The sequence below is a fragment of the Pipistrellus hanaki genome, assembly GCF_964339955.1.
Source record: "Pipistrellus hanaki genome assembly, chromosome: 2".
Taxonomy (NCBI): Eukaryota; Metazoa; Chordata; class Mammalia; order Chiroptera; family Vespertilionidae; genus Pipistrellus; species Pipistrellus hanaki.
Genome location: NC_140504.1, coordinates 62,371,826 through 62,398,136, shown reverse-complemented (window position 1 = coordinate 62,398,136; position 26,311 = coordinate 62,371,826). Strand labels below are relative to the sequence as shown.

Here is a 26,311-nt window from a genome sequence, read left to right as displayed (position 1 = left end):
CTGCCTCTATAGTAGTTAAGAAATCACTCCAGGAGATTATATCTAGATTCGGGCTGCCTGTAGTCATAGGAACAGATAACAGCCTCACCTTTGTAGCAAGGTATCTCAAAGTATAGCTCAAGTCTTAGGACAGGCATGAGCAGGACTCTAAAAAGTTTAACTAAATTTGTCCTAGAACCCGGTGAAAATTGGACCAACCTTCTGCCCTTCACCCTTATATGGGCCAGGTGTACCCCCTACCAGGACGGGTTTTCCCCCTTTTGAGATCATGTATGGTAGACCTCTCTCCATCCTTCCCAGGTCAGGGAGAAACTGAAAACTGGAATTCATAACTATTCCCTTGCTCAAGTCCTTACAGACTCTACAGTATACCCAGAGAGCTACCCATAAGCTTGTTCCAGATGCACTGCCAGTGCCGACCGCAGACCCTGTACACCCCTTCCAGCCCAGGGACTCAGTGTGGGTAAAGAACTCACCCCAATCTGAAAGGGACGCTACACTGTTATCCTGAGCACACCCATGGCTGTTGAAGTAGACGACACCCAGACCTGGCTACACCACTCCCAGCTCCTGCACCAGAAAATGGCCTGGATCCTGGCAACCAGCGGCCTCACCCGTAAAATTCCTAGCCTGGGCTCCACACAGGCCAGGAGGAGACTTGATGCCTGCAGGAGAGAAACTGGACTTCAGTGAGGACTAATGGGGACTGTGGTACTAGGGACCTTGGTAACTGTAAGAACATTTTTGCTAGCCAGTGAGAAAGTCCGGGGCTACGTAAGGCTAGATGTGCTAGGGGATGGGAGAGCAGGAACTTAGGCATTCGCTTACTTGCTTAAACATAGGGTAGTTGTCTCAGCTTCCAGATTGAGACCTGGAGGCTAAGGCAGTTTTCCTGTGCCTGTGGGCCAGGACCACAGGAGATTGATTCCCGCTGACTCAGTAGCTTCAGGAGTAGAAACTGCAGATAACCTTTAGATATTAACTACTCAGGTCTGGTTCTGTACTATCTGCTATCGCAAGATAGGGCCACATTTCAATGCCCAGCAGGATGTGGCTGGGAAAGACCCTGCAGGCTGTTCCCCGCCTTTAGAATTTAGAACAAAGGAAAATTTTTGTGGTTTAGACCTTTAAAAGGACTGCGGACACCTGAAACAGTGTGGTCATGTGGACTCCACCTGCGTGTGGACTCCACCTGCTTGTGGTGCTCTCGAGGCCATCCTGGCCAGTTCAATAAATCCTTGCCTGCTTTCTTAATCAATCATCAGCATCCGGTGGTTTTATTTTGAACCCAGGGTTTGACCCCACAACTGGGGATGTAGTCAATAATTTTGTAGTAACTGTATGGTGGGTACTAGACTTACCAAGGGGATCGTTTATTAAGTTACATAAATGTCAAATTACTATGCTGTATACCTGAAGCTAATACAATATTGGATGCTGTGACTGAAAAATAAAAAAAAATATGCCTCCGTAGCCATATTTATAAAAGACAAAGTGGAATTCAAAGTTATTTTTTCCCCCCCAACACTTTGAAAATTTAACTCATGGCCTTATTGCACCTCACTTTGATTCTCTCTCCTTTGAGCCTCTCTCTTTAAATTTTTATAGCTTTTAGAATTTTCTTTTATATTTTCTTAATTTGATCTTTTGAATTTCCCTATGTCTAAACTGGCTTTTATGTTATTTATCCTGTTTGCCACTCCATGAATCTTTCAGTCCTTTCAATATGCATATATCATGTTTCTGATTTCCTGGGGGCGGTCGGGGGATTAGTCGTAATCTTAGGGTTTGCACCCCTCAGACTTACAGCTCTATGGATCCGTCAGTAAGACATTTTGGCTCCCTACAAGCCTCTCAACAGCCACGCCTCTCCAGCGCTGACGGCTCATTCGCGCCTCCGCCTCCCCCATTATCTTCCTCTCATTTAAGAATGAAAATGAAAAAAGGGTATCGTTTTGTTTTTTTTAACGGAAAAGCACCTATGGAAATAGGAAAAAATGATTAAGAACTCCTGGTTCTGAAATCCCACCTGCCCCTCTCTGCTCGCCTGTGCAGGGCGGGGGTGGGGGGTGGGGGGGAGAAAAGGAGCGAGGAGCTGGCCAGCGGTGAGCAGCCTCGCTGGAGCTGCGCACAGTCTGGAGCTCCGGCGTGAGATTTTTTGGGCTTTCCAGCTGAAGCCGGGCCCCCTGGTCGGCCAGGAGCGGAGATGGAGAGGCGGGTGAGCGGGGCCGGGCGCGGGGAGGAGGGCGCAGGGCGGCCTGGGGCGGCGGCGGGGGGCCCAGGGCGCCAGGCTGGGGCTGGGCTCGCACCATCCACTCCAGAGGGAGCTAGGTTTTCCGCCAGCGCTTTCCTCTTAGCGCTTTTACCCGGGCTGAGAAGAGGATTTCGCCTTCCAAAGGGCGGCCTCCAGGCTGCCTGGCATTCTGGCTTTCTGTTTCAATGCCCCGAAAACAGCGCTGCTGCTAGGCAGAGGCTCCGGAGATGCTGCTCCCAGATAGATCCCTGCCATCATGGGAGTGGACCTGCGCCGCCGGGAGGCCGGGGGAGAGGCTCCCTGCCTCTGGCTGGAAGGAAGGCGAGGCAAACACATCTGTTTTAAGCTGCCTCCCCCCAAAATCCCTGTCGACACCCAACAGCTGGGGTGGGGGCTGCAGAATCCAGGGCTCAGGGAGAGAGCTGGCTTCCTCCTGGATGCGCTGGGCTCTTTCTCCATCCTCTGGACCTTTGCTCGGGAAGCCATAAAGGGTTTACAACCCTGGGTATCTAGGAGAGACAGACATTTTGTGTGTTCCGCATCTGTCCACAGGACACCAAACGAAGGACAGAATGCTCATTTACATGGGTATAATGCATTAAACGATAAAATTACAACGAATTAAATGTAAAATCCAAATACAAATAATACCTCAAGATAATTTTTTTTTCTTGTATACTGTATTGGCAAGACCACACAGCCAGGGACTTTGATATCGCTCCTAACAAAGAAGGATGGTCTTAACAAAGAACTGGTGTTTCCGTATGCCAGATGCTCTTAATCTTTACCTGACCATGCAAATAAAGAAACAGCAGGGAGGTTAATTTTCCAAGTCCATGTGACTACATGTGGTGGGATCAGGTTTGGGACCTAGGAATTTTCAGTAGAAGAAGTATGAATAGGGGCAGTGCAGCTGGCAGGTGGGCAGATGTCAGGGAAGACCCCAGCCTCAGTGAAACCCGGCAAAGGGTAGAAGTGGACTTTATTCCATTATTGTACTCCCTGTATGTGATTTGAATGACGAATTGTTTAGATACCTAACATATATTGGCATTTACTGTAGCTTAAGCACCGTATTAAGTGCCTAAAATGCTTAATTCTCATAGCCACCCAGTGAGGTAACATCATTTATTTTTCACCCTCAATATTAGCTACTGTGTTTTGTTTTTTTTAAATTACAGTTAATATTCAATATTATTTTATATTTGTTTAAGGTGTACAGCATAGTGGTTAGACACGGATATACCTTATGAAGCGATACGCCTGATAATTCTAAAATGCACCTGGCACCATACATAATTCTTAGAATATTATTCATTATATTCTCTATGCTCTACTTTATGCTCCTGTGACCATTTTGTAATGGCCAATTTGTACTTCCCTATCCTTTAACCCTTTTCACCCAGCCCCCCATATGCTCTTCCCCCTGGCAAACATCAGTCTGTTCTTTGTATCTATGAGTCTGTTTCTTTTTTTGTTCATCAGTTTATTTTGCTCTTTAGACTCGACACATGGTGTTTGTCTTTCTTTGTCTGACTTATTTCACTTAGCATAACTCTCTCTGGGTCTATCCATGTTGTTGAAAATGGTAAGATTTCATTCTTTTTATGGCTGAATAATATGTATAAATACTACTACCTTTTTATCCACTGGACTATTGATGGGTTTTTGGGTTGCCTCTATATTTTGGCTATTACAAATAATGTTTCAATAAACATAGGGGTGCATATTCCTTTGATTGAGTGTTTTGAATCACTGGGTCATAAGACAGATTCATTTTTAATTTCTTAATTGAAACTTCATACCTTTTTCCATAATGGCTGAACCAATCTGCATTTCCACCAACAATTCACGAAGTTTCTTTTTTTTCTCCACATTCTTGCCAACACCTGTTGTTTGTTGATAACCATTCTGACACGTGTGAGGTGATATATCATTGTGGATTTTATTATTTTATTATTTTATTATTTTATTTTAATCCTCATCTGAGCACATGCTTAGAGAGAGGAAAGGAGTGGTGAGGAAAGGAGTGGGGAGGAGAGGAGAGGGGAGGAGAGGGGAGGGGAGGAGAAGGACACACTGATGTAAGAAAAAGACATCCATTGGTTGCCTTCTGTATGCTCCCCAACTGGGGATCAAACCCACAACCAGGTGTGTGCCCTGACCTAGAATCAAACTAACAACCCTTTGGTGCATGTGACAATGCTCAACCAACTGAGCCACTTCAGGTGGACAAAAAAAAAGTCTGTGTGAGTCTGTGTGTGAGTGTGTGTGTGTGTGTGTGTGTGTGTGTGTGTGTGTGTGTTTAATTGAATTTAGAGAGAAAGGGAAAGGGAGAGAGAGACTGAGACCAATAAGGTATCGAGCTCACAACCAGGAATCGAACCTGTGACCCTTCTGTGCATGGGATGATGCTCAGCCAACTAAGTCACACTAATCAGGGCTTCATTGTGGTTTTAATTTTCATTTCTCTGACAGTTATGTTGAGCATTTTTTCATATGTCTATTGGGCATCTGTATATCCCATTTGGAGAATTTATCTACTCAGATCCTCTGCTCACTTTTAAATTGGATTGTTTGTGGGGAGGGGAGAGGGTTCGGTGTTAAGTTGTATGAGTTCTTTATAAATTTTGGATATTAACCCCTCACTTGAATATATCATTGGTGAATGTGTTCTCCCATTCAGTAGGTTGTATTTTCATTTTGTTGATGGTTTCCTTTACAGAAACTTTTTAGCTTGATATAGTCCCATTTGTTTATTTTTTCTTTTGTTTCCCTGATCAAGGAGGTATATCAGAAAAAAATATTACTAAGAGCAATGTTAAAGAGTTTACTGCTTATGTTTTCTTTTAGGAGTTTTATGGTTTCAAGTCTTACATTTAAGTCTCTAGTCCATTTTAAATTTATTCTTGTGTCTGGTGTAAGAAGGTGGTCTAATTTCACCTTTCTGCATGTATATATTTAATTTTCCCAACTCCATTTATTTATTAGACTCTTTACTCAATTATATATTCTTGCCTTCTTTGTCATATATTAATTGTCCCTATAGATGTGGGTTTATTTCTGGATCTTTATGCTGTTCCATTGATCTCTGTGTCAAAACAGTGCTATTCTGATCACTACATCGTTGTAGTATAGTTTGATATCAGGTTGCATGATACCTCCAACTTTGTCCTCCTTTCTCAAGATTGCTGTGGTTATTCAGGGTCATTTGTGGTTTCATATAAATTTTTGGATTATTTGTTCTATCAATAGTTCTGTGAAATGACACTAGAAATTTTGATAGAAATTGTGTTGAATTTATAGATTTCTTTGGATAGTATGAACATTTTAACAGTGTTGATTTTTCCTATCCATGAGAAAGATATATTCTTTCATTTATTTGTTTCTTCAGTTTCCTTCTTCAATGTCTGAAAATTTTCTGTGTACAGGCCCTTTACTTCCTTGGTTAATTTATTCCTAGGTATTTTTTGATGCAATTGTAAGTGAGACTATATTCTTAATTTCTTTTTTTGATAGTTCATTATTGGAATAGAAAATGCAACAGGTTTCTGGATACTAATTTTGTATCCTGCTACTATATTGAATTCATTTATCAATTCTATTCATTTTTGGGTGTAATCTTTAGGGTTCTCTCAATATAGTATTGTATCTATAAATTATAACAAATTTTACTTCTTTCTTTACAATTTAGATGCCCTTTCTTTCTTTTTATTGTCTGATTGCTGTGACTAGGTATTCCAATGTTATGTTGAATAAAAGTGCTGAAAGTGGACAACATTGTCTTGATTCTGATCTTAAAGAAAACACTTAGCTTTTCCCCATTGAGTATGATGTTAGCAGTGTGTTGTCATATAGGGCCTTTATTATGTTGAGGTATGTTCCTTTAATTCCCACTTTACTGAGAGTTTTTATCATAAATGGATACTTAATTTTATCAAATGTTTTTCCCCCCTGTATGTATTGAAATAATCATATTATTTTTATCCTTCATTTTGTGTGATGTTTCATGTAAATTGATTTGTGAATATTGAATATACCTTGCATCCAAGGAATAAATGCCATTTGATCATAGTGTATGATCTTTTCAAAGTATTGCCGAAGTTGGTTTTGCTTATACTTTGTTGGCAATTTTTGCATCTATGTTCTTCGGTGATATTGGCCTATAATTTTCTTTTCTTGTGATGTCTTTGTCTGTTTTGGAATCAGGGTAATGCTGCTCTTGTAAAAATGAGCTTTGGAACTTTCTAGTCTCTTAAAATTTCTGGAATAGTTTGAGAAGGATAGGTGTTAATTCTTTTAATAGTTGGTAAAATTCCCCTGTAAAGCAATGCATTCAAGAACTTTTGTATTTTAGGAGTTTTTTTATTTTTTTAATTTTTTATTACTGAATCAATTTCATTGCTAGAAATTGATCTATTAAGATTTCCTATTTTCTCTTTATTCAGTCTTGGAGATTGTGTATTTCTAGGAATTTTTCCTTCTCTTCCACATTATTCAATTTGTTGGCATATACTTATTCAGAGTATTTTCTTGTAATCCTTTGTATTTCTGTAATGTTGGTCATTTCTCTTCTCTTGATCATTTTATTTGAATACTCTGTTTTGTTTTATGAGTCTGGTTAATCTTTTCAATCTTATTGATCTTTTCTTATCATTGATCTTTTGTATTATTTTTAGATTCTATTTTATTTATTTCTACTTTGACATTTAATATTTTCTTCTCACTTTGGGCTTTGTTGTTCTTTTTTCTAGAGTCTTTAGGTGTAAATTTAGATTATTTGAGATTTTTCTTGTTTCCTGAGGTAGGCCTGTATTGCTATAAATTTTCCTTATAGGACTGCTTTTCCTGTGTCCCATATATTTTGGATTGCTGTGTTTCCTTTTTCATTTTGTCTTAAGGTATTTTTTAAAATATATTTTATTGATTTTACATAGAAAGGAATTAAGAGAGATAGTTAGAAACGTCGATGAAAGAGAGTCATCGACCAGCTGCCTCTTGCACACACCCCACTGGGGATGTGCCCACAACAAAGGTACATGCCCTTGACCGGCATCGAACCTGGGACCTTTCAGTCCGCAGGTCAATGCTCTATCCACTGAGCCAAAGTTATCTTTTGATTGCTTTTTTTTTTCTTTTATTGTTTAAATATTACATATGTCTCCTTTTTTCTCCATTTACCCCTCCCTGGCCACTCCCACACCCCAGGACAAGCCCCCACTGCCCCAGAGTCCGTGTTCTTGGTTCTGCTAATATGCATGTATAGAAGTCCTTTGGTTGATCTCTTATACCACCCCACTACCTCAACCCCACCCCCCAACCCCCACCCCATATCCTGCTTTTCCTCTGAGGTTTGACAGTCCGTTTGGTGTTTCTCTGTCTCTGGATCTATTTTTATTCATCAGTTTATGTTGTTCATTTTATTCCACAAAAGAGTGAAATCATGTGATATTTATCTTTCTCTGACTGGCTTATTTCGCTTAGCTTAATGCTCTCCAAGTCCATCAATGCTTGATTTCTTCTTGAATCTCATTGTTAATACATTCATTGTTCAGTAGTCTGTTATTTAGCCTTCATGTGTTTTTAATTTTCTTCTTGTAACTGATTTCTATTTTTATACCATTGTGGTCAAAGAAGATTCTTGATATGATTTCCAAATTCTTAAATTTCTTAAGACTTGTTTTGTGGCCTAACATGTAGTCTATCCTGGAAAATGTTTGACTTTCATTTGAAAAAAAATTATATTCTGTTGATTTTAATTTAATATCAATTAAATCCATTTGATCTCATGTATCATTTAAGGCTATTGTTTTCTTGTTGATTTTCTGTATGGAAGATCTATTCATTGATGTTAATAGGGTATTGAATTCCACTGCTATGATTGTATTACTGCTGATCTCTCCCTTTATGTTTGTCAGTATCTGCTTTATATATTTAGGTACTCCTATGTTAGGTACATAAATGTTTATAAGAGTTATATCCTCTTATTGGATTGCTCTCTATATCATTATTTAATCTCTTCCTTTGTCTCTTATTATAGCCCTTGCTTCAAAGTCTATTTTAATTTGATGTAAGGATTGGTATCCCAGGTTTCCCCCCCTCTCTATTTGCATGAAATATTTTTTCTCCAACCCTTTTAGTCTGTGTGTGTCTTTCATTCTGAGGTGGGTCTCTTGTTTACAGCATATGTATGGGTCTTATTTTGTTATCTATTTAGTTACCTATGTTTTTTATTGGAGCATTTAATCCATTTACATTTAAAGTATTATCAATAGTTACATTTTATTGCCATTTTATGTTTTATAACTATGTTCTTTTTCTGCTTCTTTTCTTTTCTTTTTTTTTTTTTAATGTGTCCTGTAATCCTGGTATGTTGGTAATAAACTCCTTTAACTTTTTTTGTCTGGGAAGCTCTTTATTTCTTTTCCAATTTTAAATGGTATCTTTGCTGGGTAGAGTAGTCTTGGTTGTAGTTCCTTACTTTTCTTCACTTTTAATATTTCATGTCAATCCCTTATGGCCTGAAAAGTTTATGTTGAGAAATCATGTGAAAATTTTATGGGAGTTTACTTGTACGTAACTACTTGTCTGTCTCTTGCTACTTTTAAGATTCTCTCTTTGTCTTTAACCTTTCCATTTTAATTATAATAATTTTGATGTAGGTCTCTTTGGGGTCATCTTGTTTAGAATTTTTTGCATGACCTTCATCAGGCTAGGAAGATTTCCAGTCATTATTTCTTTAAATAGGTGGCTGACTGTGCAGGACCTGGATGCATGTAGGAGAAGCCATGCTGTGAACTAAGGCTTCTACCAATACTGAGTCAGAAGTCAGGTTAGCAGAAGGCCAAGGCAGCCTAAGATCTACTTCCACCTGCCATTTGCCCTAAGTCTCAGCTGCTGAAAGAACCTTAGGCAGTATGCAAATTTCTGAAGCAGGGTCGGGGAGAGACACCAGGGTGGTGTGAGTGGTGTTCACCAGGTTAACACAGTTTCCTGTTTGGTGCTTGTGCTGAGCCTGAGGCTGTTCAGCAAAAGCCACCCTTGTCTAGGGCCTGAAGACCTTTGCAGTGGGGTGGGGTCTCAGGGTGGAGCTAATGGAGTTCACCAGGCCAAGGCAGAATTAAGTTTGGCTGTGTGGGGAGAGACAATGGCTGATATCCCTCCAGCCCTCACCCTGAAACCACACAATTTAGCTTGTCTGTGTATGTCTCTGGAACTTCCCCTTCTGGTCCTCTCCTCCCCCCCACCTTCCCCACCGCTATCCCCCACCTCAGCTCCAGCCACTCTTCCAGTGTGGAAGCCCAAAGTGAGTGCCTGCAAGTGAGACCTTGTGTGCAGGCCCTATAAGAGGTCACCTGGGTTTCTAGCAGCCTTCCGTCTCACCCAGATGGAGAGAATCTTTGCTGACTTTCACAATCATGTTATTGTGTGGGCTTCTATTCCCGGCACTGGTGTTTTGAGCTGGGGAGCCCATTATAGGGCTGAGACTCTTTGCACCTCAGGAACATTCTCTATAGTTGAGATATCCCTCTGGATTCATGGGTACAGAACCAGCCCATTTTGTATCTCTGCTACCTCAGCATGGCTTCTTCTTTGTATCCTTAGTTATAGAGTTTCTATTCAGCAAGTCTTCAGATGTTTCTCCAGGTTGACTGTTCTACCGCTTAGTTGTAATTTTGGTGTGACCATGGGAGGAGGCAAGTACAGCATCCTCCTACTCTGTCAACTTTACCAAAGCCCCAACATCAACATTTATTTAGTGATCAGTTGTGTCAGGCACTGTTCTAGGAGCTTTACATATACTACTTCATTTAATCTTTTTACTATTATATGCAACAGAAGTGAAAGCATTTGCCGTAGCTCTAACATCTAGTATTTCTGCTAGCCCCAATTCAAGCCAGCCAGAGTAAAGATGTAGTACATATTTAATAGTTAGGCTTTCCTTCTAATTCTCCTTGGGACAATTGTGAAGTGTTGGGTTTGCAGGATCTGAACTGACAAAGATAATGCGACATCAAAACTAAGTATCTAACTCTAGTTGGGATGAAGGTCAGTTTAAAAAAAAAAAATAGAGAAAATGCATATTTCTTGCACACATTTAACTAATAGAAAAACCCAGAAATACGAAAAAAAATTTAAGGAAAAGTTACATTTCTTCTCTATATCCCTTATAATGAACACATTCATGTAGACCAAGTGAACAGATTCTTGGAGCTACTTCACAGATAAATTAATCTCTCTACATTCTGCCCACATTTGAGAGCAAAATGATACCCGGAATAACATTCCCTTAAATAGCATCATGATTTGTAATACGGCCAAAGATTTATGCCCAGACACATGAAAACAAAGCAATGAAGAGAAAATAAAGCTATTACTGGTGTGTGTGTGTGTGTGTGTGTGTGTGTGTGTGTGTGTTTTCATTGCTGGTTTTTAAAAGGTATAGTTCATATAAAATTTGCAGAATTTGAGGAAAATCTACCTCAGCAAACTGCAAGGCAGTCACTTGTTTCTGACAAGTAGTTCCCCTGAGTTACATTTATAATGTTAACGGATGTGGATTATTTTGGAAGTGGGTACTCTTTGACATTTGTGGTCTCTGTTTTCGGTGTATTTGTAGTCCTTTGTTTTCCCCAGAGATCCTGTGCCTTTGGGGTTTTGCTCTTGACCATGGTGGCTCTAGGAGCAAGGCCTCAAATTGCTAGGGGTTGCCATACTGAAGGAGCCACACTGCTGCTTTCCCCTTCCCATATCCTGAGCACACTGTTATTTCTTTCATTTATAGTCTCTGGTTCTGCTTTCTCAAAACCAAAGTTCTCTGGTGGTTATAACTTTAGCTGCAACATTCCCTGAGGTAACCATGAAATTGAAGCTTCCTTAGCGTTGTCCACATCCAAATGCCAATTTTTGTGCTTTGCTCTGTGTCTTCAGGTGTTCGAGAGGTCCTTCTGTCATCTGTCTACCTACAGACTGGTTTGGTTCTTGGCCGCAGTGATGCTATGCAAGGCACAAGGTAAAGACACTCCATTCCCCTGTATGGAGTCCAGGAGATTGTGGTTTCTGCTGTGCTGGTTCCTTTTGCCTGAATGAATTATAAACGTATAATTTGATCGGAGGAGTGGAAACAGTTCTTTCTGCTTTGCAGAGTCTTTTTGTTTTCCATGTGGAAGAAGACTGCTATTTAGACATTGTTTCTGTAGATAGAACCAGGCATGAAACAATTCTAAATTAAGATATTTCTTACGAATCAACTCGAATAACTTTTACAACAACAATTACCTATGTTTGTAAAGATATGGGACTGCTTGGGGACTATGAATGAATACAACCTTTTGGAAAGGTAATCTGATAGTAAGCCTTAAAACTGGGTGTGCCCCTCTAGAAAAATCTAGAAACTAATGAAATATAAAAGTTACCTAGGTTCACATAGTCTATTACATAAAGCATATGCCTGTGCTGTTGACGTATCTGCTGCATTTCCTAGTTGTGTCAGACCTTTCTCCTCTGTTCCATTGGGGGCCACCCCTCACTTTGCTGCTGAATTTTTATCACCTTCTGTGTGACAGTGCACACATCAGCCTTCCTAGGTGAAGGACGGGCAGACTTCACGTTACCTGCAACACAGGATTTACCTACTGAATGGGGGATCTAAATGGAATTGTATATATGCAGTAAAGAATTGCAAAACTTTCCATTAAATGGTTTCTTCATAGTTAAAGAGAAAAATCACCCCAGGCAGTTAAAACCCTGGCTTTGATCCCTTTCTCCTCTCCATTCTAAAAGCAGCAATTTCTTCAAATTGATTTGCAGAATCCCAACAACAGGTATTGTCCTCAGAACTTTTCACACCTACCAAGAGCACACCTCACTAAAACTTGATTCATACAACGCTCAGGGGTTCCAAATGGTATTTGTCACTATGTCCATCTTTTTACGCCTGACGTTGTTGAAAGAATATTGTTTGCTTGTGCTGACTTCTTTTTTTCTAATTACACTAGTCAACTTTTTGTTAGTCTTGAAACAACGGATTATGGTGTTTTTAATTCAGTATACATTTTGTGTACTGTTCCATTAATTTGTGCTTTTATCTTTATTAATTCACTCTTTTTACCTTTTTTTTCTGGCTTAGGGTTGGGGATTTGGCTTAGATTTGTATGTGTTTTCATTTTCCAATCTCTCTGGTCTCCTAATAAATTAAGATTAAATATTTCTCTCTGAGAACTGCTTTTTCAGTTTCTACAGATTTAAATATATTATATTCCCAATGTCATTCATAGTAATTTATAATCTTTGCTATTATTTTCGGTGTAATTAGTTAAAAAAAGCATGTAAGCTTCTAATTTTATTGCATTGGGCCCAATGTTCAGGACATTGGATAGCATAACTTTTTGTATCCTATTTCGAGTTCAATTTTTGGGAATGTTTCATGTGTTTTTGAAAATATTGGATATTCTCTTTTAGGTAAAAGGTTGTAAATTCATATATATAAAATATATAAATATTTGCTTTTAAAATTTTATATACTTTTATATTTGACTTTTTGCTTTATTTAGTTTTTAATATATGGAAGTGAAATTCTGAGAGAACTATAGAAACTACCCTATTATTATTATGGATTTATAAAAATATAGTTGTATTAGCTTTTTATGTATTTTTGGATTATTTTTTAGGTGCATAGAGGTTCATGATTAATGTATCTTATTTTAGATTGTTTCTTTTATTATTTTAAAATATATTTGTGTTTTTTACTTCCAATCTCCATTTTCTCTTCTTTAAAAAGTCTTATTGAACTGATGCTGGAACATTTCTGGTCTTTGAATTTTAGTTTAATTTCTTCTTCCATATCTTTCTTCCTTTGTGCTACATTCTGGAAGAATTCCATGACCTGGTCTTTCCACCTGCTCATTTACTTTTCAGTGATATCCATTCTGCTAAGTCAGCCAATCTGTTAAGACTTTGTATTCCTCACTCCCTACATCTCTAATTTTTACTACTTACAATACTGGCTTATTTTTACAATTCAGATATATCTCACTTATTCTTGTTCAAGTGTTTATTGATTTATGAGAACTTTCTTCATTTGGTATAAATTCTTCGATTTGTCAAGTTTATTACTCCTCTTTCTTTGTGTCACCTTTCTCAAATGTTTGGCTATTTGTTATTATATTGAGATTTCCCACTGAATAAACAATCATATCATTAGAGGAGCCAGCATTGGAGGGAGGGAAATTATTGCCATGCCTTATATTCTACACCACATTCAATAAAAATGGGGGAATGTGTAGATTGCCATTTGGTTGTCAAAGTTCTCTCCACTATCAGCCTCCTGTAGCAGTGTCCTTTATATCTCTCTATCTTACTCTGCTATATTCACTCCTAGAGGCAGACACCACTAGTGCTCCCCCTTCCTTTGTACAGGGTGTGTATGGAAGTATAGGGATGTTACATTTTCTTTATTTAAATGAATCCCTCTGCCTATTGTCCATTTGCTCTTCGTGCTCTTGGCTTCCACCTCTCTGGGCATAAACCCACTTGGTAATATTTCTCTCCTTTCTGACATTTGCCCCCTTCAACTTGATTCCACCTAATTTCCAGCAAATTGGGATTCTTCACATTATTTCTTGTTCCTGAGAATTATTTTCCTTCTTATTTTTCTACTCTGCTACTTCTAAAGATGGAAAAAAAAAACATATTAGAACTTACATTTCCCTAGCAACATTAGAGATGTAGATAAATGTTTTCTTCTTTGACTTTTTCTTTTCTATAGTTGACTTTGAACATGCATTGCTTTTTAATCAGAAAAAGTTGTATTTATGTGTGTTTTAATTTTTTTTTTAATGATTCCATGATAAAAGTGCTGACCCGCGATAAAAGAGAGCCGCTGAACAAACCTGCTTCTTTAAGATGCGTCCTGGAAATTCCCCAAGAAGTCCTGATTGTGACATGGCAGAAAATCAAGGCTTCAAGCCCAGAAAACATGGTCACTTTCAGCACGGAACACGGGGTCGTGGTCCAGCCACCCTATAAGGATACGATGAACATAACCGAGCTGGGACTTCATAACACAACCATCACCTTCTGGAACACCACTCTGGACGATGAGGGGTGTTACAAGTGTCTCTTCAATACCTTCGGTTCCGGGAAGATTTCAGGAATAACCTGCCTCACTCTCTATGGTGAGAATCTTTGAGAATACATTGTCTCTGACTAGAAATGCTATTTTCGAGAATGTTTAGAACATGGTGGTGGCACCTAGTTCTTCAGGGTCCTAACCCGAGAATGGTTTGTTAGAAGACACTTTCATGTCTACTGTAACTGTGGCTGTGTGGTTATTGGAAAGTTCATGAGGTTACATTGAATCTCTGCCTGGTGTTATCTTTGCTTCAAGGAGTCCTGTGGTCATCAGGAGCAAGTGAAGGACCGGGTAATGACAACCAGTTCCACATAAACAGCGATAGCATGCAGACCTGGCATTGACGTTAGCAATCATGTGACCGTAGAAGAGTCCTGGCCACTTTCTGCAGCCAAGTTAATTTCTCTGCACACTAATGTGACATAGATTATCTGCAGTGTCTCTAGTGGCTTTAATATTTTTGGATGTAACATCAGAACCAAGATGGGCTAACCTGGAGCCAGTTTTGGTGTTCCCTCTCATTTTGTTTCAGGGTAGCTCTCTCAGGATTGATAAGGGGACTTGTAGCAGAAGCTCTGCATACTTGATGTCAATTAGAAATTTAGTTGAATAATACATTATATTAAATCCAAGAGGAAAAAATAATCCAAGGCTTAGTTTGACAGCATTCCTTTCCTATTAACTAACACATAGCTGAAATCAAGAATTGACAAGTAGGAATGAGGGGGAATTTTGGAGCATGGCACACTTAGTGGTGCTTTTAGAAGGGAAGAGACAAACAGGGTTATTGGGCATATTAAGAGTTGAGAGTTTGAGCACATCAGAAATATTGGACATAGGGTAAGAAGGACTCAGAAGATAATGCAAGGGAAGTATGATAACACCAAGTACAACTTTCCTTTATTTGGCTAAAATAAATCCTCTCTGCAGGATCTTATGTCAGGCTTTCTTCTTCATTTCTACTTCTTTCATTCTCTCTGTCTCCCTCAGTCTCTCTCTCTCTGTCTCCCTCAGTCTCTCTCTCTCTCTCTCTCTCTCTCTCTCTCTCTCTCTCTCTCTCTCTCTCTCTTTCTCTTCCCTTTCTTTGCAATCCTTCCTCTACCTTTCCTTCCTTTTTACTCCCTTTCTTCATTTGCCTTTCCTTCCTCCCTCCCTCCCTCCCTCCCTCCCCTTCCTCCCTCCCTCCCTCCCTTCCTCCCTCCCTCCCTCCTTCCCTCCCTCCCTCCCTCCTTCCCTCCCTCCCTCCCTCCCTCCCTTCTTTCCCTTCCCTCCCTTCCTCTTATCTCATCTTTCCTCTTTTTCCTTCTTCTGTCGTATGTTTCTCATTTCTGTTCCTTTTCTCTTTCTTCTTTGCTCATCATTCTCTCTTTCTGCTATTTTCCCTCCTTTGCTCATAGCCTTTTATATTATTTTTGTCTGAAAACCTATCGATTGAGTCTCCTAGCTAGCAATTTTTTTTTATACTGACTTTTCCAGCCACACTTAGCTTTTATCTATCATTCTTTGATATGCCAGAGACCTGCCACCAATCTGGTGACATCAACCATAACCATATGCCTTCACTTTCATTATTCTTTCCCAGTGCTCAAAAGGGTTAGTAATTAGGCATTCTTTGGACAGAGCCAAAGTTCTCTAGCCCTGTTTCCTCCAGCAGACTGCCACTCACCCATCTCTTGAACCTCTAATTACAGACAAGTTTTATTTAGCATTGCCCTCTAATTATCTTGTAGGCTACAAAGCCAACCACAGAAATACAGGTCTGCATTTGTTCAGCAGAGATAAACTGTATTCCAACAGAAATGTACTCGTCAGTTATGGGACTTTTAAAAAGGGAACAGTGTAAAGCTGGCCTAACAAGTTATTTTTTTTTTAACTCCGTAAGGTGATCTCCAAGTTCCTTCAGCTGTCATTCTGTGAGTCTCTGGTTATTTTATTTTGTGTAGATATTCCCAACAGGGACTTTCCTGGTTTCTTCCATGCAGCTCACTTACTGATTCAGCCCCAAGCAGAAGCCTGCTACTGCTAAGCAGCAGTCCCGCTCCGGGCCCTCTGCTCTGAAACGGCCCTGGTGCTTCTGAGACGCGCAGGCCACTTGTACGGCGGTGCTCATTGATGGCCTCTGGTGCTTGTTTGTGAGCGGTACCCAGAAACAGGCAGAGATGCTTCATTGCCCCTGACAAAGGAGAACATAATCACGAGGCTCTGTACTGTTCTAGAGAGAAGATAGCCTCTATTCATCCAGCTAGTTCATCTAGAGACAAACTAGAGAAATGTTTTGGTTTTTTTTTGTTACAGGTTTGTACTAGGCTGGTCCCATCCTTCAGGTAGAACCGAGAAGGCCTCAGCAGGGGTTGGGTGTGCTGCCTTATCTTTCTAGCCCCTACTGACTTACTGAAAAACCATTCTGTCATCTCTCTGAGGAGAGTGTGAAACTCAGACCAGGTGCTTAACTGATGGCAGACCATTCTTTTATTTTTTTGTCCCAGTGCAGCCCACAGTATTCATTCACTCTAATTTATCCGAAGACCACCTAAATGTCACTTGCTCTGCCAATGCCCGCCCACCCCCTGTAATCTCCTGGAAGGTCGCTGGGTCAGGAATGGACAACAGTACTGAGACTATCAAAAACCCCAATGGGACTACGTCTGTCATCAGCGTCCTCCACATCAAAGACCCCAAGAATCAGATGGGGAAGAAGGTGATCTGCCAGGTGCTGCACTTGGGGACTGTGACTGACTACGAGGAAACTGTGAACAAAGGTAAGAGAAGGTGGGCAAAGAAGGCTGTGTACTGTGCCCACACACCTGGAATGTGGTGATTGCTCTGCGGAACCTCGTGGCCTCTTAATGAAAGGGCTAATAGAGGAGAGAATGGGTTAAGTAGGAAAAGGAAAACAGAGTTGAGGAAGCCAATCAAGCCAATGTTACTTTGATAAATGTGGCACAGTGCCCACGTATCAAATGCTGAGATCCATTCATTCATTTATTCTTCCACGCTAGCATTTACTGTCCATTGTGTGCCAGGGTATTTGACAGTGTCTAGTCCACTAGGAAACACCAAAGTGGTTGAGCAACTTGTAAAACTTCATGTTAAATGCTTCCATAAGAAAGCCACGGTGCACCATGGGAGGTTTGCAGGTGGGAAGGAGTGACATCAGCTCAATCTGGGAAGAGATCAGAAAGATTTCCTGGAAGACATCTTTGCTGAAACCTTTGCAGAATCTGTACTGGGGGAAAGGGTCTGATGAGGTGTTTGCCTCACCCCTTTTAAACAAACTGCCTCCTGCTCAAGACCCCTTTTGCTCTCTTATGTTTCTATCTAAGCTGCTACCCTCAGGCCTCAAGGATATAAGAGGTAAGGGTTATGGGAAAGAATAAAGAGAAGAGTGATAACAGCCACAGTTCTCTTTTTCTGTAGTTTGGAAGCACTAACTTGGATGAGGCACTCTGTAATAAACCTTCTAGAAAAATACTGCTGCTTTTTGTTGGGGGATTGGGGGATTGTAGGGGGCATTTTAAACAATAAAATCTGAAAAAGCTTTCCCGTGTTTGCCTTATTGGTGTCCTGGCCTCTAAGGAAAATCTCCTGTAGTCATTTCTGGAGTCCTTGAAAAAATAGACTTATCAAAAGTCAACATTTAGGTCACTTTCATCGAAAGGTTTGTGATGTTAGATTTGGACATTTTTTAAATGAACCTCAGACTCAGCCAAGGCAAAGGGTAAATTTTCCTGCAAAATAAGAAAAAGAAACATATCTTCTTTTCCAAGAATACAGAAACTAACATCATTTATATTGATTTTTTCCTTTATATTTCTCTGTATTTTCCAAAATTTCCTCAATAAATACATTACTGTAATTGACAGTAGACAAAGAATATGTGTTTTGGAGGCAAAAAGACCTCTGAACAGGCCTCGTTTCTACCACTTACTATGCTGATTTGGGTTTACTGAACTTCTCTCTGAGCCTCAGTTTTTTAATATTAGATAATGATAACACCTAACTCAGGCTGTTTTGAGGATTAAATGAGATAATACATCAAAAGCTCTTATTATATGGTAACTACATAAAACATGTTAGCTATTATTATTATCTAAATGTTTTAATATAATATGTCATAAATATAAACATCAGCATGTCTATATTTAAGAATAATTTTTATTGAAAGTTTACCTCTGGTAAAAACTCATCACAATTATTATTTTACCCTCTTTCCTCAATAGCTTCCTTTTATGACTGTTTTTCCTCTTCTTCCCTTCAATGTCTATAGGTTTTTGGTTTTCAGTTCCACTGCTCTTAAGTATTGTTTCCTTGGTAATTCTTCTGATCCTAATCTCAATCTTACTATACTGGAAGCGTCACCGGACCCAAGACAGAGGTGAGTTATCACTGAAAGTACAAAGAAAGAAACAAATGATTTCTGAATGATAACATCCCATGAAGATATAAATAAAGTGATGGCAACAGTGTGTTTTGTGTGTTGTTTCCAAAACACATAAATGTTAGTGGTATTTTAAAATAACCGTCCAGCATCATTTTCTTGCAATTGGACATTAAACTGGATGTTTCTGCTTTTGATTGGCTGAGATTGTCCAAAGGCTAATTATTTTGGTAAGTTGAGAGGAAGGGCTGAGTAGAGGAGATGTGGAAAATGTTTATCTGATGACTGGAGTCATCTGATGACAAAAACCAGAGAAAAAAAGCTTAACACTGATGCTGTGTTCTTTCTATCCATTAGTGAAAGAAACAACCTCTTTTCTTTTTATAGTATTCCACAGGCCAACTATTCCATTTAAAAGACTGTGGCTGAAACCAGTTTGGCTCAGTGGATAGAGCGTCGGCCTGAGGATTGAAAGGTCCCCAGTTCCATTCCGGTCAAGGGCATGTACCTTGGTTGTGGGCACATCCCCAGTAGGGGTGCACAAGAGGCAGCTGATCAATGATTCTCTCTCATCGAAGTTTCTAACTCTCTATCCCTCTCTCTTCCTCTCTGTAAGAAAATCAACAAAAATATAAAAAATAAATAAATAAATAAAAATAAATAAATATAAAAAATAAAAGACTGTGAAATTGTCCAAAATACTCAATAATTAAGTAGTAATTTCTGTGTTATACTCTCACTACATTTCAAACAGTATAAGCAGCATATAGGTGATCCATACTTATAAACTATGTCATGTCATTCTGTCACTATGTCATGTGACTCTTCCCACCAGTGTCTTACATACACCAGGGGCTCTAGAATCATTCAGTAAAATAGTGAATGAATACATGAATGAATAAAAGAGTAGATTTTCAAACTGACTTTTTAAAATTACCTTTTTCTTATTGTAAATTCAGAACCTCATAAGCACTGAGTCTAAAACATTGTGAGACGCCGAAGCCGGTTTGGCTCAGTGGAAGAGCGTCGGCCTGGGGACTGAAGGGTCCCGAGTTCGATTCCGGTCAAGGGCATGTACATTGGTTGCGGGCACATCCCCGGTGGGGGGTGTGCAGGAGGCAGCTGGTCGATGTTTCTCTCTCATCGACGTTTCTAACTCTCACTTCCTCTCTGTGTAAAATCAATAAAATATATTTAAAAAATAAAAATAAAAAATAAAACATTGTGAGACATTATAAAATTAGAGATGAGGTAGAAGACGAGTCAGCTAGAAAGAGAAAGAAATTGGTTTCTGAAGACAGTCATAATTGATTACTGTGCGTGCAAAGCTACTATTTATGTTGAATGTGGTATGTGGTGGGAATTTCCTGGGGTGAAGAGGTGACATGGGAGTTTTCTCCATCTCAGATGACTGAAAGAGAGGGAAGGAAAAATATGTTGGCTTATTTTAGAATGTCTGTTAAAAACATCACTCAAATGCAACCTTTATTTTTTTCTCTTCATTATGTCTCATAGACAAATATCTTTCATATTCTAGATTTTTTGAACACTTAATTTTGCATAAGACTTTTTATAAATACCGTAGATGAATTCTTGTGGTTTTATAAGAAAAGCAACAAATCTTGTGTCAATTACCCCTTTGCAGAAGTATATCAAGGTATCTACTCTGTCAGGGAAAGGAGACTGCAGATCAGCAAGCCCATAGACCTCGGTAGCAGTTTGCAGATAAGCAGAAAGCTGATTCTACTTCATCCAAACATTTTACTTTTCCAGTTAGAAGCTGATGTCCAGGAGAGGAAAGTCGATTTTCTTCCCTAAGGTTACACAGCTTGTTAGCTGCAGGCTTAGGCCTCCCTGGGCCCCTTACATTTGCCAGAATGTTCTCTCAGTCATGGTGCCACAGAGTCCTGACTCGAAAGGCACTATACTGCACTTATTTTACTCTGTGCTTGCCATTACTGCTGTATTCTTTTGGGAAGTTTAAGCAGGAAAGTATAAAGTGTTCACATTGATTCCTAAAAGTACCTTTTGGACAAGAATCATAATACAATCTATTCAAGCCCAGGGTGAATTCCACCAGTAAGGGGCATTTGCAAAAGAATTGTCCTCTGTTCATTAACTAAGTCTTGGATTTCCTGGGAACTATAATTGTTCAATGCCTTATGCAGTTCCTGAAACAAAAGAGCCAGCTTATCTCTGTACCCAGGCTTTTTTTCTCACGTATGAAATACAGTAGTTCCCCCTAATCTAAGGAGATACAGTCCAAGACCTCCAGTGGATGCCGGAAACCATGCATAGTACCTAATTCTGTAGATTCTATGTTTTTTACTATACATACTTACCTATGATAAAGTTTACTTTATAAGTTAGGCACAGTGAGAAATTGACAACGGTATTCAAAAGTAAAATACAAAAAGTTCTGTGATGTGACATTATTAAATAAAATAAGGGTTACTTGAATACAAGCATAACAGATACCTGCTGCTGCAGTTGATGCAGATAACCTGGATGGCTTGTCAGTGACAAATGGGCAGGAAGTACATACAGCGTGAATATGGTGGCTAACAGGATAATGCATATCCAGAATGGAGTAGGACTGTGCAAGATTTCATTACACTACTTAAAAATAGTGTGAATTTAGGTAGTAAAGGGTAAGGGGGCTCAAATAAATGGTAATGAAAGGAAATTTGACTCTGGGTAGTGCACACACAGTGCAATACACAGATGATATATATCATAGAATTGTACACTGGAAACCTATATGTTTTATTAACCGATGTCACCAAAACATCTCCTTTAAAAACTTATGAATTCTTTATTTCTGCAATTTTCTATGTTATATTTTAGACCGCAGTTGACTGCAGGTAACTGAAACCGTGGAAAGCAAAATCATGAATAAATTGGACTACTATAAACAACTGAACCTGTATTGAATCTTGTAAGAACTAGGATGGCCATTTACTGACAATGTCTTCGTGATATAAGGACAATTCGGTTAATTTCAATGCATGTTCAGTGGCATATTTTGAATGATTGGATTGTTTGATTTCAAAAATTTTAGCAGCCAAATCAATTGATCCCGTAAATTTAAATAGCTAATAAAACCACCAACTATTGATTATGCTTGAGACTTAAACATTCAAGGTTAAGGAAATAGTGGTTCAAGACCAAAATTTAAGTTGCACAAAGTTGGAAGAAGGGGAAGAAAATCATTTTTTATTTCTTCAGGTAACAAATTCTGTGATAAAAGTATCAATTTGTGATAAAAGTGACTAGTCCTTAGCTTCCCATCTTTCTTTCCTCTTACTCTTGGTTATATTTTTCTTCTTTTTCCCCCATCATCTCCTTAAAACTTAAAACTTATGGATGAGCAGGGAAAATGGCATCAAGATTCATGGCTTGACCTGAAAATGGGTGATGTAAACAGAAATAGAGGGGAACTGAGTATGTTTGTGTGTATGTGTGTGTATTTATGCATGTGTGGGTTTAGTTTGTGAGAGGAGAGGAATAAATTAGTTCTTGAACTTATTGAATACTAGAGGCCTAGTGCACAAAATTTGTGCACTAGTAGGGCCCCTTGCAGCTGCTGGCTGCCAGCCAGGTATTCCCTTCCTTCCCCCTGGCCAGCCCCACCCCATAGCTGAACTCTTGGATGAACTCCTAGTAGAGGGGACAATTTGCGTACTACACTTTTATTATATAGAATAAGTAGACAAAGAATAATATCCATGGAGCTGATCAGCAGTAAGACAAATTGGTAGGTAAGGAAATTATCTGAAGTAAGGTTCAACTCTTTGTCAGATAAAGTTTATTTTAGATCAAAATCACTTCTTGATTACTCACAACCGCATAAGCAAATTTATAGTTTTTGGACAGAGTGGTTTTCTGTAAAACCTGTTATTATTTTATGGAGAAGTTAGACTCCCTTTACTTTTTTTGGGGTTCCTGTATAATGCCAGAGAGTATGATTTTGATTTTTCTTTTTTTCAACAGCAAGGCTGCAATCTGAAAGAAGGTGTGATGAGTTAGAGGCAATTTCTCTTTGCTCCATTCCTGATGGGATCATCGCAGTTACTTCCCATGAGACTGCGACAATAAGATAATAGGTTAATAGGTTTTCAAAGAACTTTTATTCTTTTATGAATCAAGTCCTTTGTTATTGAAATAGATAGTGAGAAAAAATTAAAATTTCCCAGGGAAAATTTCCACTATTCTACAATGGTTATTTCTTTTAAAACCTATTTGAGGTCATAACTTTGTCCTTTCTACATATACTACAATCGAGTTAAATTGGGGCTGAAAATGATCTTTTATTTCTCATTAATCAACCCAAAATGATTGCATGCATCTCAGAAACAAAAACATCACTTTGGGGCAGATCATCATAGGCAATCACCTAATTTTTAGAGACCTTTATTTTGAGTTAGCAATTGTCTTTTGTTTCATTGAATCAAGACTGAACTGGAAAACAATAGAAAATTTAGACAAACAAATGAAATGCATGTTCCAAGTGTCACTCTTTCTTCAAAAATATAACTATTTAATGTGGGAGTGTTTTTATTTTACCCACATTTTCTACATAATTACCCTGATTTATTCCACTTCACTATACACTAATTTAATAAATAAGTGGGCTCTTTGCAATGATTAAAAATGGAAATGTTAGTAAAACACTGTGTCAGTTAATTTCTCCTATTGATCATGTTTCTTTCTCCTATTTTAAGCTTAATACTGTCACATAACAGAGATAACCAGTAAACAATTTATAATAGTGAAATTGATGATTAGTTGTAAAGGCAATACAAATAATATTTATTTAAAAAGATTAGAATCTTTGCTTTGCTAAATAATTGTATGGATGCTTTCCAGATGAGGGCTGGAGGAATGGTAATCCTCATCCCTACCCCAATTTCCTCATAGTTCTAAGAAAAAAAATGCAATGCTTTTATAAGAAACGTATTAAGCAACTTTTATTGAACTCCTAGGTCAGAATTTCTGGCTTAAAATTTGCATTACAAATTCACTTTTTTTCTATAAAATTTTACCCTTGAATGGATGCATATGCCACTCATCATATACAAATTTCATGGTATAATCTGGTCACAAAATTATGACTAACAGACCCTTAAACCCAGGCATTCTTGCCTGAGCTATTCTTGTCTTTTGCCATAGACAGCTCACATTGGTAATAGTAGCAAAGTTCAAATATGCGGAACTTTTTCAATCTGAAGTAAGAAATACTTCAGATTAAGAGATACAGAGTAATGGTGCCAAGATAAAATTCAGGTCTTTTACTTCACTGACTAGACGATGTGTAGAGGCCCATATCCTCCCAATTTCTGTGCTAGCAAGACAATAGCCTAAGGATCTCCATTTATTTATTTTGTGACCATTCTTAACTCAATGTCCATCCAGCAAGTTAATGTCCACAGGAAACAAAGCTCAAGGTTTTATGGATGAGATACCTAAATTGCTCGATGTTTTTTTCGTTTTAGTCTTAAGTGACTCTGCAAACCTTTATTGCCTAGAATTAGTTATCTATCCTTTTAAAGAGAGTCATAGTCTCCTCACCTCATACTGGGTCAAGAATGTCTGATTCCTTATCTTTGCTGATTAAATCTGCATGAGAATTCTATGATTATTGACCCCTCTGTTACTTATTTTCTTAAAGTCTATTAAGATAGAAATTATAAATGTGCAAAGTTAATATCTTGTTCTTTCTTTTATCCAGAGCCGTAAGAGAGCTGCAGAGCCCTGGAAATTATTCTCTGGTCTACTTGAATCTGATACAGAAGGAAAGCAGGAGTGAAAGGGTCATTCTCGAGGGACCTCTGAGAGCAAAAGAAGTGGAAGTAAAAGGCCTAAGAATTTCAAGACTTTCTACTGCCATCTAAGCTAATCCGTGCTTGTGCGAATTACAAGAGGAAGTCATTTACCTCTCAGGTCTGTTGTAGGATTGATTTTGTAAAGCAATGCAGTGTTGTGCTGTTGAATGGATACTGGACTTAGCATGAGGAGCCACAGTTTGAGACTGACTTTGGCCAAGACTGGTGGCAACCCCGTATTAATCACTATTCAATGAACTCCCATGATGGCATCCAGAAAATTAAGGAGTTGGACCAGATGATTTGCCATTCTGCTCTAAAAACGGTGTCCTTCCAGGAGGAGGGATATGAGCAAAGGGAAAAAGACATGAGCAAGAGAGAGAAAAAAGAAGTTGGAAAGGTTAAGGACCAAAGAACTTTTCTGAGATTACCTTTTGCTTTTCTGTGGCTGTTCCATCTCTTCTCTGCTGTTCGTAGCTCCATGAATCTGTTTCCTTGTCACTTAGTATCCAATCCACTACCTGCTTACTGCTTTGCTAATAGCTGGTCTCTCTAGAACCCTTGGTTTCACTGCTATTCTTCATGTATTTCTGTGACATCACAATGAAAATTGGACTGAATTTATTGTGAAACAATATGGCAACCTTAACTCTTCTTGCCTATTTTTATAGCAGAATAAACATTGTTAGTCTTAGACAGCAGCTCACATTTAAAAAAAAAAATGCATGCACTCCTTGCCCTATTTGTCTCATAATATGACCCAGCCCTATTTTAGTCATTCTGAATTCAGACTAGTATGTATAATGGAATATATATTATGAATCCAGGCATTTAGATTTCCTAAATAACAGTTGGCCAGTTCAAATGCTTTGTCTTTCCTAGCTTCTTTTCCTATGAGTTCACTTTTCACAGTAGTAGTGGATGCATGTCTGGGTGTACATTCCCTTTGTTCTAATATATTGTTTTAATTAGTGGAACAATTTTGGAACTCTCTAATAATCATAAGGCCAAATTAGTGACTCTCAGTATCTTTGGCTTTCTTGTCTCTATCCAGTGACCTAGAAACTAAAACTCAAGTTGTTTTCACTGTTGAATTGGGTATTTATATATTTAGTAAGCTATTGAGATATTATTTAATTCTGTGTTATTTCTTACTTTTACATAAGATACCGAAGAATTAAAAGTGTGAACTCTACATATTTCGTTTATGATATTGTCTTGGAAACTGTGGAAAATGTAGACATTAATGATAAACCTTGTAGTTTTCCTCTATGTGTGAGGAAAAAAAACTCTTCTGCTCCCCTCTACCTCTCACCCCTTAAAGATGCTGTGGACAGATGTCCCTGATCTGGTCAATGGAGGCTCTTTCAAGTTGGTGCCTGTGTCCTTTAGATATGACCTGGTCAGTTTTGGAGCACATCCTTATATGTGTACTTCCTGTTTTGCTTTTTAAATACCAACATTTGCAAACAGATAACCTCACACAGTTTTGAATTTAGTAGGAATTACCACTTAGTTTCTGGTTTTGTAATACTTCTGGTATGTCAGCTACCAGATCAGGAAGGATAACTGAAAGCGGCAATTCTCAAATATTTAGGTCTTGAGACCCCTTTCCATGCTTAAAGACATCATTGAATACCCCCAGAGTTTTCTTGCAAAGTGAATTATATCTGTTGATATTTTCCATATCTGAAATTAAAACATACATTTTAAAAAGAAAA

The 26,311-nt window shown here is 38.6% G+C and overlaps 2 protein-coding genes across 4 annotated transcripts in view; one reads left to right on the top strand and one right to left on the bottom strand.

Annotated features, from left to right (window-relative positions):
- LOC311617582 (histone-lysine N-methyltransferase SETMAR-like) overlaps positions 1–26,311 on the bottom strand; it is a 485,271-nt gene that overhangs the window by 365,483 nt on the left and 93,477 nt on the right. The window lies entirely within an intron of this gene.
- On the top strand, positions 1,891–26,311 carry LOC311617589 (OX-2 membrane glycoprotein-like). Of its 3 annotated transcripts, XM_084874063.1 has the most exons (7): positions 1,900–2,218; positions 11,186–11,267; positions 14,110–14,430; positions 16,874–17,146; positions 18,655–18,762; positions 22,759–22,871; positions 24,497–26,311. In XM_084874063.1, the coding sequence occupies exons 1-6, from the start codon at positions 2,207–2,209 to the stop codon at positions 22,866–22,868; spliced, it is 906 nt and encodes a 301-aa protein (XP_084730189.1). In that variant the 5' UTR covers positions 1,900–2,206; the 3' UTR covers positions 22,869–22,871; positions 24,497–26,311. The 3 variants fall into 3 exon arrangements, with proteins under 3 accessions (XP_084730191.1, XP_084730189.1, XP_084730190.1); XM_084874065.1 differs by lacking the exon at positions 22,759–22,871 and having other exon boundaries at positions 1,891–2,218; XM_084874064.1 differs by lacking the exons at positions 22,759–22,871; positions 24,497–26,311 and adding an exon at positions 19,153–19,439 and having other exon boundaries at positions 1,901–2,218.

Bases quoted from the DNA above. Each gene is read 5' to 3' on its own strand.
- LOC311617589 (XM_084874063.1), top strand. The intron at 11,268-14,109 runs GTAAAGACACTC...CCATGATAAAAG, and splicing joins GATGCTATGCAAGGCACAAG to TGCTGACCCGCGATAAAAGA. The intron at 18,763-22,758 runs GTGAGTTATCAC...TTTTTTCAACAG, and splicing joins TCACCGGACCCAAGACAGAG to CAAGGCTGCAATCTGAAAGA.